The sequence below is a fragment of the Myxocyprinus asiaticus genome, chromosome 13 (assembly GCF_019703515.2).
Source record: "Myxocyprinus asiaticus isolate MX2 ecotype Aquarium Trade chromosome 13, UBuf_Myxa_2, whole genome shotgun sequence".
In the NCBI taxonomy this organism is placed as follows: domain Eukaryota; kingdom Metazoa; phylum Chordata; class Actinopteri; order Cypriniformes; family Catostomidae; genus Myxocyprinus; species Myxocyprinus asiaticus.
Genome location: NC_059356.1, coordinates 11,500,152 through 11,511,774, shown reverse-complemented (window position 1 = coordinate 11,511,774; position 11,623 = coordinate 11,500,152). Strand labels below are relative to the sequence as shown.

Sequence of the window (11,623 nt, the reverse complement as noted above, 5' to 3'; positions counted from 1 at the left end):
GAAGAATATTTCAGCTCTGTATATCCTCACAATGCAAGTGAATGGTGACCAGAAATTTGAAAGTACAAAAAGCACATAAAGGTAGCATTAAAGATATGACTACGACTCCAGTGGTTTAATCCATGTCTTCAGAAGCGAAATTATAGGTGTGGGTGAGAAACAGATCAAAAGTAATTTTTAATATGAATTTTCCTCCCTGCCCAGTAGGTGGCGAAATGCACAAAGAATGTGAATCCCCAAAAACAAGAGAAGACAAATGTGAACGTGGAGATTGATAGTAAAAAAGTACTTAAATATTGATCTGTTTCTCAACCACACCTATCATATCACTTCTGAAGACCTGGATTAAACCACTGGAATCATATGGATTACTTTATGCCACCTTAATGTGCTTTTTGACCACCATTCACTTGCACTGAATGTACCAACCGAGCTGAGATATTCTTTTTAAAATCTTTGTTTGTGTTCAATAGAAGAAAGTCCTACACATCTGGGATGACATGGTGGTGAGTAAATGAGAGAATTTTTATTGGTGAACTATCCCTTTAAGCATCACTTTACTTTTTACTCTGTAATTATTGATTTTGAGGATATTTAACTGTGCAAATAAATACAATGGAAACTGTTAATATACATTTTGACAAAGATTATTTCTTTGCATTAAGGAAGAGGAGCTTGACCAAGCGCAGAAAAGAGCAGATGCCATCAATGCTTTGGAGCAGGAAGAGCAAAAGTTGCCTTTTAACCCACTGGATGTATTGATTGTCCTTGAAAATGAGCTGGGGACATTTGTCAAAACTTAGGTCAGTGCACTGACTTTTTGGGCTACTTTATGCCCTTCACATTAGCTACCCAAAGAAGCTGACACTTCTTTCTTTTTTTGAGGTCATACAGTAAATGGTGTTGCATCTTGATGATGGCAATGTCTGGCCAAGTTAAAAAGATCTTTTGAATGAATAGTTTCATTTATAAATACAAATTGTTCCTGGTGTTTTTGTTACAGTATTCGTTCAGAGAGTTTTCTCCTACATGCATATATTTCTGCAGTATGGACTCTGTGAAAATGCATTTTGAATTGCGTTTATTTAGATTTACTGAAATTCTTTAAGTCATTGCATAGCCCATTTGTTTTTATGTTTTTATGTTTTTTTGTTTATTGTCGTGATTTTATTACTATTTTTGTATTTGAGAACGTATTTTGGTTCTAGGAGAGCATGAATATCTATGTTAGACTGTACATTTGTAAACAACAATAAAAGTCTTTTGACATTCACCAGCTGTGTTATTTCTTCAGGTCATTTTATTTTAAAGTTAACTGAAAGTAAATGAACAGAATCTAGAATTTGAAGCTGCTAATAACACTTACAATTGAGCTAAATGAGCTTAAAGTGCATAGTTGGGTAAACAGACTCTTAGGGTTAAAAAACCTTAAATGTAGTAGCTGGTGTGGCACAGTATTTTAAGTAAACATTTTTGAATGGAAGCTCATTAATTTGGCCATAGCCAGCTATGCTTTTTTTAGGTAACGTTGCTTAAAATTCCTAGTGGAATTTGCTTAAAAAGTGGGATGCAAAAATGATGCACTATTTTTAAGCAAATCCAGCACATTTTTTTCAGTGTACAGTATAAAAACAAATTATGTCTGTGGAGAGTCCTCATGTGTTAATTAATTTTACTTATTTATCACACATTTGCACATACAGTGAAATACTTTTTTTTCCACATATCCCAGCTAAGCTGGGGTCAGAGTGCAGGGTCAGCCATGATGCAGCACCCCTGCAGCAGATTGGGTGAAGTACCCAATGGTGGTATCTTGGCAGTGCTGGGGCTTGAAACCCCAACCTTCTGACCCATAACCCAAAGCCTTAACCACTGAGCCACCACTGCCCTCAACGGACAGTATGGTGTGCAATTGTTTTGGTACAGGGGCCACATCAGCCATTAAGTAGAACATGGAAGAGAGAAGATAAAGTTTTACATAGTTGTATCTTTTAATCCCAGAAGTACTAGTGCACTCATGCACTCAATGAATGATGCACAATTTTCCGGACAATTCTGTGATTGCTTGAAGTTTTGCTGCTACATTTCTATCACGTGTTAGTAAAACTGAATTAAGACTGAGTATAATTATAAATGGTTTATTTTACCATACTTCAATGCAGTGATAATTTAGTATTCAATTTAACACTCTACATCAGGAGTCTGGTTTAAAAGTAAAATAAAATATTCTGAAATGATAGATTCTAAAGGCTTATTTTAATGTTGGCCTCAAAGTGGATAAAGTTGTTTTATTCTGAAAACATTATCAACCTGTTTACACGCTCATGGGTCATGATGTGGGTCTCCTCAATGGTTTATCTGGCATCCCATTCAGCACACAAATGAATAAAACAGGCTGCATGACACTGATAAATGATTACTGCCAGAGTAACATTCACATACAGGTGTGAGGGACTTCAGCATTTTACAAATAACACAAAGAACAAACATTTTCTTCTCTCACTTGGTTTTGCTCGCGTGTCCTCTCCACGTGCGAATGATGTGAAGATCTGTTGGGATCTTACTAAAGTTCATCACTGAAAAGGTTTGCTGGCAGACGTCACTAAACAGCACACACAGCCTCACGAATGGGTACGGAGTGACTGCATAACACTTTTCTTTGAGCAGAATATTGCACTATAAGTTTTTTTTCCAAAGAGGAGAGAGAGAGCGCGCGCACTCGCATGCATGGTTGCCAGATTGCACAAATTAAGTATGACATAAGGTGAAATATTTCCTATTTGTGCAAGTATAAATCTCTGATTGGGGTGTTGCATCTATTATCTGGCAACCCTGAGCATATTACAAGCTTGTGGATGCGCTATAGGTCCAAAAGCCAGATAAATGAAAGATCTAATAAAAAACGTTCATGATAAATCGACTCGCGGGCAGTACTTTGCCCTGGTCTGCAACTGAGGGTGCTCTAACACCCTCGTAGAACCGGGCCTGGAGTACGATGCTTAAGATAATGATAACTATTCACTGTCCAGATCTGAGAAAGGAAATGAGTCTGCGCATCGCTCCAGTGCGCAGGTGGATTTTTGCGCACAATAGCGCGTTTGTCTCGCGCCACAGGTGGGACTCAGGTGTTGTAACGCGACACTCAACCATGTGATCGGCGATGGGAATTTAGACGGAAGAAAAAGCCTTCAACAGAGGAGCGATCACTCAACACACCAAACGCACAAACTCACTTTTGAAAGCGGCGCAGGATCTTGAAGGATAATGTTTTATTATAAGCGGAGTATCAGTAAGAAACTGGAGTGTCGCGGTGGTTTCGGTTTAAACGCTGTGTTTCACCGGTGAGGTGAGGCGGAAGAAAGCCTGTCCGGATAACATCGTGGATCACGAAAGTGGGCACACAGGTATGTTTTCTTCATGTCTTTAACTGTTTTTGTGGATGATAGTTTTCTTAACCCAGATAAGGTGGAAGGAATGTGTGTGTCGTGCACTGAATGAAGATTAACGTTTAAAATCTAAATTCCATTACTTGATTATCAGTGATCAGATTTTGTGAAAGAAAGAAACTCAAAACACACTGAAGCTACATGGTGGCATTTTCTTCAAAAGCAAAGCAAAGCAAAGCTTAGTTAGGAATAATTTAGAATCAGAATCAGATTAGTGCACAATATATATATATATATATATATAAATATAAAAAAAAAAACTTTTTCTATTATGCATTTTTTAAACCATTTTTGAAAGGTTTTCAGCTATTTAAATCAGTGTATGCCAGTACAGACAGTTCTTTCAACTAGATTTGTGAGTTAAACAATCTATCTCTCTATATAAAGATACTTACCAATAAAATAAGAATCCTGTTTAATATATAGTCAGTTGTTGTCTGTTATAAACAGCCAAAACGATCAAACTGGCAAAGCAGCTTGAGATCTTAAGTTTTTTTTCTCTCTCTTTTTTTATTTTTTTATTTTTATGCAGCTTGCCAGAGAATGACTAATTCTGTTCCTTTGATCTGGGACATGATTTATTGATTACCTCTGATTCACCCTACCCAGAGCATCAGCCCCTTCTGGTTGAGGGTAGGGGTGCAGATTGACTCCATCCCGGAGATGTTAAGGCAGGTTGGGCTGTTGGCAGGGAGTCTTCTGCCTCTGCTTCTCAGGAATGCGTTGACCGAGGGTGAGTCACCCGCTCCACATCCACTGCCATGTCCGAAACTGAACTTTGTATTCCAGAGGAGAGTATCCGTATTATTAATCCCCTTTAAAGGTCACTGCATTCAAACAGCTAAATAAAGTTACATCAGATTAATCCAAGCAGCAAGCAGACACAACACAAGAGCTGAGTAACAAACCCTTTAGATTGTGTCTGGAACACTTTAGACAAGCTCAAACATGCCAGATTCCTGCAGGAACATTTAGGGTGTTGTTGGAAGGTCATAAAATTAATACATAACTCCCAGTTTAAGATATAAACGTAAAGAAAGTTTGTTGAACGTGTCCAGGTCATGTTTCCCCTCAAAATCAAAAGGAAGAAATAAGCAGTTATATTTTGCTCAAAAGAAAATGAAGCCTTTTTTGGACTAATAAGATTTTTGTTTTATTTTATTTTATTATTTTTTTTGCATAGTGACATTATTTTCATGACAATTAAGCACAAACTTTCCAGCCCTCATCTTAATATTTTTATCCATAAATTCTCAGTTTCATTACTGTAATGCAAAAAACACAGTGATATGCTGTATATGTATTTTTCAAATTGTAAAGCATTCACTGTAAAAAAATGTCAGTAAAATAATTTAAATGCTACAGTAAAAAAAAATATTAATTGGTTAACGGGCAGTTACCTTAACATAAGAAAAAAATTATAATATATTTAACAAGACAATACTTGTAATTTTACCATTTATATATATATATATATTATAATTATTTAGCCGTATAATTAAAGGTAAAAATGTGTATTATGTTTAAAAAGAAAATACATGTACTTTTTACGGTAAAGTAAAATTAATTAATTAAAAATAAAAATTAATAATCTGGTGTTCCCAGAAGTCCCTGCATGACCCATTATATTTCATTATATTTTATGGGAATAGTTATATCATATAATAATATAAACGGTGGGGAACTGTAAAATATACTGTACAGGCATCAAAATTACATCCTGTAAAGCCTAACACATGGTCACCATTTTATTTACTGGCAGCCAAAGCGTCTGGTATTGTACCGTACATTTTTTACAATGTTTATAAATCGCGATAGTACTTTTACTAGTAATTTACACCAATTAAAATGTTAAAATAATTGTATTGTCATTGTATATGTGTGAGGTTGCATGTGTAGTTTTTTTTATTTGATTAAGGTTCCATTAATTCTTCAAAATTTTATTATTCTAAATTTCTGGAAGTCATCTTATTTCTTTCTTCTACTACTGATTTGATTATCTGTTTTATTTGACTTGTGGGGAAAGTACTTTGCATATGCTGCAACGGGCTATTTTAATTGTATCTTATTTTTCATTTTATTTATTTTTTACTTTTCCCCCTCATATTTCATTATTAATCCTGCACAAGTTCTTGTCCTCTTTGAAAGTTATCTCCACAAATTTTCGTCCTTGGGGGATTATTTACTCCTGTAAATGATTAAAAATGTTTGCCATTTCATTTGAATCCTCCCAGTCTCTCACTCTTTGTGCTGTGATAGCTTTATTGAGGTGTAAACATTACTTTTAATGATGACTGTGCAAGTGTAATATTTAGTCTGAAGCTAAGTCAACAGTTTGTACCATTGCTTGTGCTCTGAACATTTCAAAACAACACTATACACACTGTGGCTTGTCAATGCAGTGATCATGTGTATCAAAACTTGAGATTTAACCAAGTTGGCAAACTCTGATACGATTAGGGGTGTTAGGGATTGTTGTTGCTTACAGAATTTAGGCTGTATGAGGCACCTCTTCATATACTTTGCTCCTCACAAAACCTTATTTCAATAATTCACAGCCTTTTCCCTGTGAAATTTGATTGAAAAGATAATTCAGAGAAGCTATTTAATCTAACAGTTTTTCTATAAACAATCACAAGGAAGAGTTAAAATAATTGTTATTAAATAGAACAATACATGTTAAATATTTGTAGGTAAATATTACTGTTCATTACTTGACAAAATTCTAAACCTGTTCTTTTAGTGTTGTGAATCAAAACATTGATATTTTGTGATCTTGTACTAGCTTACTCCAGCCTCTCTGTTTTTCCCATCCATCTAAAATAACATTTTCTTCAGACATACACACAATTTTTTTACTTTTTATTTTTTATGATTTACGCATTTCAATTTTATAACAAAATTCCATCAAATTTAATTGAATGGTAAAAAAAAAAAATTTTTGTTTTTTTGTTAAACATTACACAATTGAATTTGATAGAATTTTGTTCTGAAATTGAAATGCATACATTTTAAAAATCGTCAAAACATTTTTTTTAGTGTACCATAAATGAATGGCTGTGTCTTATTTTCTTAAAGAGTTTTATTCATTATATTTTAATAACTTCTGATCATGCTGTTAAAAACAGCCCATGATGGCATAAAGACACTGAATTAAATTACTTTGGATGTTAAAATATGTTCTCAACCCATAAGACTCGTAAACTCCAACCTCTTCCATTTCCCTGTCCGTCTAAAATTATTATTTAGAAATACCATATGTGTAAGGAGGTGAAATGATTGATATGATTTAGTTTTTTTTTTACATAAAAAGCAGGTCAAAAACCATAAAGATGTCAAATTGAAAATTACTTTGAATATTAAAATATGACCCGTAAACAAAGACTGCAAAGCACTGTTTGTTTATGAGCTGGTTATGTAGTAACATAGTCAGTTACATCATCTTTTTGTTCTCAAGTCAGTAGAAAAGTGAGTCGATTCTGAGTTTAGTTTTGGCACGAGAGGCAACACCATTTCGTTGGAAGAGGAGTATGTGTATGGCTTTGCCGGGCTGCGATATGAACTGTTGGCTATTTTAAAAAAGGGAAGAACTCTTCCGCATTTTCGGCCCCAAGTTTCTGTTTCATTAGTAAATACTGTATGTCAAGACGCTAAAGAAAGCTGCGCACACAAAGGCACTTCACTGGGAAAATACATCAAAACAATATGCCACGATGGGACTTGAATTTATTTATTGAAACAGACAGTTTGAACAGAAATGCATAAAACTTACCACCTCCAATGGCACTTACCATTTGTATGGGATGTTTTTAATCTGACACTTGTGCAAATGAAATTTCCCCAAGGGATAAATAATAAAACCGAACTGAACTGGGGGGCCTGGGTATCTCAGCGAGTTAAGACACTGACTACCACACCTGGAGTCACGGGTTCGAATCCAGGGCGTGCTGAGTGACTCCAGTCAGGCTTCCCAAGCAACCAGTTGGCCCGGTTGCTAGAGTGGGTAGAGTCACATGGGGTAACCTCCTATAATGTGGTTCTCGCTCTCAGTGGGGTTCGTGGTGATTTGTGCGTGGATGCCGCGGAGAATAACGTGAAGCCTCCTCATGCGCTAGGTCTCCGCGGTAATGCGATCAACAAGACACGTGATAAGATGCTTAGATTGACTGTCTCCAACACAGAGGCAACTGAGATATGTTCTCCGCCACCCGGATTGAGGCCAGTCAGTATGCCACCACGAGGACTTAGAGCGCATTGGGAATTGGCCATTCCAAATTGGGGAGAAAAAAACAAAAAAAAAAACAGAACATTTATAATGCTTTCACATACGAGTTTTGAGACAAGAAGGGATCGTGAAAAACTTGTCTGATGACACAGTTTTAAGGAAACTTAATGCCCAAATAAAAAGCACATTAACATCTTGCAAATATGTTGTGAAGATTTGATATATCATCCAGCTCAATTGCCCCCGAGATGAGCCATCAACAGGCCGAAAAGTACGTGTTTATGAACTGATTATCTTCCATTTTACTTGTGATTTGGGTTAAAGGGAATAAAAGGTATCGTTGTTGTAGCACTTCTATTGTTTATTTTACCAGGAAACTAACGCAATACACACAATGAGCCACGAAAAAATAATTTTGCAAAAATGTAGTTATAGTAACGTGATTCTAAGAGACCAGTTGCCCAAAGCTCATGTTACAGCATGAAGAGCAAAATGCCATAATTCATAATCTGTAGATTCGAATTATTATTCGATTATTAGATCGATACAACCAAATATCGATATATCGCGATACCCTTTCTCACGATTTGTATCGATACTTAGATCCATGTATCGTGATATATTGTGATATTTTCAGTGCAGTCAGAGACGCTTCAGTGGCACGAAAGAGACTGAAACTGATCCTGCAGGATTCACGATTTCTCTGACGGACATGCTGGACCTCTCTCACATGTTCTTCATTTGTTTCGATCTCGATGTCGATTCTTAAAATGCCAAGATCGCACTATCTTTCTATCTGCAATCCCCTACAATCATATGTGCGTAAATACTTCCCATATGCTACGAAAAATGTCTGTGATTAGCCACTGGCTGGTAAATTTTGTAGACTTCACTCACCAGTGTTTGAGTGGCATAGAAGTTCAGCACCGAGATCTTTTCACTGCGTGCTGAGAGTAAAAGTTTTGACTCTTTCTGTGTGATGTGAGTCCAAGCAAACCATTTGTTGTTTAATAATGTCTCTTTTTAATATCCTTTTTGTTCTGTACAGTCACAGTTATTATCAAAAACAACAAAAGAAACATTTAATTCTAATCACACATAGCATGAATACTGTAAAGAAGCCATTCGACCAAACAAACACTACTGTCAAAGCCCCTACCGCTGTTCTTAAAGAGACAGTACTGTTTTAGCACTTGTTCTACATATCTAAGTCAATACTTCTTAGTAGTACAAATTAGGTATGTAAACAACAAACATGTAACAATATACTGTATATATGCAATATAATATATGCAAATTCAGTACATCATATTTATTGATGTACTACATGGACTATATATAAAAAAAAAAGCTAAAATGTCACCAAAATGATGAAAAACGAATGATAAAATAAAATTTGCAAAATTGATATGTCCGTAATTTAACAAGTTAGAAAGTCCCCAGTATAATGAATAACAGCATTAGCAGAAAGATCATTTTGTTCATACTGTATGTAAGCAAAATGGACATTATAACTGAAATATACCCCAAAATAAAAGCAAAATCAAAATCTGATCATGATATTGTGATGTATCGCAATATATATCGAATCGTGAGGTGGCTGGTGATGCCCATCCATAGTCCTGTTTTCTTTTTGCAGAGAACACCACAATGTCTAGCAACACTACAACTCCAAGTCAAGTAAGTAGAGATTTTCATGGTGTAGTAGTGTTTACCTTTTCTCCATATTGGCATGAAGGGATAAACTGTCATAGATCAATATCTGTTTATTTCTGGGATAAATTCAGTGGGGTCCAAAAGTCTGAGACCACATGGATTTTTTTTTCTCTCATTTTATCCTGGCAATAAAAAAGAAAGTTTTAGAATTTTGAATTTCTTTTCTTTTTTTTTTTTTTTAAATAAACAGAAGTTATGATATTATTAAGTATTTAAGATTCTGTGCTATTTCTATACACCATTAATCAAATAGCAGCAAATTTGTGACATTGATCATGTTAACTCCTTTGTACTGTACATGGCACATCGAGTGCATGCTGTCATTAAAGCAAAAGAGGAACATACTAAAAACTGGAGAATTTGTTTTTTTTTTTTTTTTGAAAAATGTATGTACATTATATTACATACATTATATTGTAATGGGAAAATTTTTTCACTTGTGGTCTCAGACATTTGGACCCAACTGTATGTAATCATGGCCAATATCCTTTTCAACTGGACAATGCTAAGAGCTAATTTGAGATCTAAAATATTTGTATCAAAAATTCACTACATACCTTGGAATTAAAACATGTCACCTGTGTGCCTGTTTTGGAAATATCTGATCTGGATCAAGCCAGTGGTTTGGTTGATTAATGTTTCTACTCTTCTTTGTCCAGGGCCCCAACACTGTGGCCATTGTAGTGCCAACTGTTGTCCTGGGAGTGTTGGCTATTTTGACAGCAGTTCTGGTATTTCTGTTCTGCGTTGTCAAAAAGAAGAGACAGACAGAGGGGACTTATCGACCCAGTGCGGAGGAGCAGACAGGAGTATGCAGCGTTGAGACGCCAGATGCCCTCAAACTACCCAAGGAGGAGAGACTGATTTGACGCACTTTTTTCTTTTTTTTTTTTTTTTTTTTTTTATGATTACCCTGAAGCACATGATAATAATGACTCCATTTCAGATAAACATGAACAAAGCACCTTCTCTGAAGGGGCAAGGCAAAAATTTAGCCTAATGTTTGGGCAAAACAAAGTGAGTTTGAAAACTTGAAGGAAACCTGATCCTCTGTAAAGGCAATATGTTTCATAGTGCATATTTTTGGACCAAATATTTACTAGAAGAAACCACTACATTAAAGGAATAGTTCACCCAAAAAGGAAAATTCTGTTGCCATTTACTCACCCTCATGTTGTTCCAAACCCATTTGACTTTCTTTTTTTCTTTTTTTTTTTTAATGAATATTTCGGTTGAGCTTGTCAATACAAAAGCACTTGATAGTGACTCGCTTTAAAAAGTACCCAAAGGTATCTTAAAAGTATTCCATGCAACTCGTGTGTCATATTCCAAGTCTTCTGAAAGCAGATGATAGGTTTTTGTGAGAAACAACCTGAAATTTCAGTCACTTTTTAGTGAAAATCTTGACGTCCGTTGCGCGTGCATGAGAGAAGCTTTTTAACAGTGGCTCGTGTGTTCATGTGAGAACTTGCCTTGTTTTAGCTTTTCTCTCATAGTGCTTTACTACATAATAATAATACATACTGCCTTTGTATTAAAAAGACAGACCGGAATATTCATTAAAATGTCTTCTTTCGTGTTTTGCAAAAGTCATACAGGTTTGGACCAACATAAAGTTTAGTAAATTATAGTAGAAATTTCATTTTGAACTACTCCTTTAAACAGAGAAAGACCACACCTGCATGGTAGAATCACATGGACATTTTGGCATTCAAATCTGTGGACTGACTTACTCTGGACCAGCAGACATCATTTGGATAACAGGATGAATGCTTTTGCTGACAGATCTGCTCATACTGTTCTTTCATCTCTAGCATCGACATTTCATTCTTATTTCAGATTAGTAGCTATTCTCTGAATGCTACAATTCTTGTATTCTGTTTAATTGGTTGCTTTACAAATGCAAACTCTGATATTTGTATGTAATGTTAAGATATATGTAAAAGTAAAGTGTGTAATTTATTTGCCGTTAGTGACATAAAATGGAATTGCTATTTGTTTGTTTGAGCAGCCCAACTTGTTTGGACTTAACTGCATTGGCTCAACCAATGGCGTGAGTTTAGGGCTGGACTACCTGTTTGAAAGGAGTGCAGAAATGACACACTTCAAGTTTAATACTTATTTTGATATCCAGTTGCTCACAGTATTGGACGTCTTTACTGTCATATCTGGTTTGTTTGTTGAAATCACACAGATTATTTCAGAAGCTGCATTTGGCATGATTTGCCCCAGTTAT

At 35.5% G+C, this 11,623-nt stretch overlaps 1 protein-coding gene across 2 annotated transcripts; it reads left to right on the top strand.

Annotated features, from left to right (window-relative positions):
- The first annotated feature begins 2,951 nt into the window (after positions 1 to 2,951).
- Positions 2,952 to 11,349, top strand: LOC127450923 (protein crumbs homolog 3-like). Of its 2 annotated transcripts, none has more exons than XM_051715398.1 (4): positions 2,952 to 3,404; positions 4,056 to 4,179; positions 9,311 to 9,351; positions 10,047 to 11,349. In XM_051715398.1, exons 2-4 carry the CDS (start codon positions 4,110 to 4,112, stop codon positions 10,254 to 10,256), a joined length of 321 nt encoding a protein of 106 aa, XP_051571358.1. In that variant the 5' UTR covers positions 2,952 to 3,404; positions 4,056 to 4,109; the 3' UTR covers positions 10,257 to 11,349. The 2 variants fall into 2 exon arrangements, with proteins under 2 accessions (XP_051571358.1, XP_051571357.1); XM_051715397.1 differs by having other exon boundaries at positions 3,979 to 4,179.
- Positions 11,350 to 11,623: the final 274 nt, after the last annotated feature.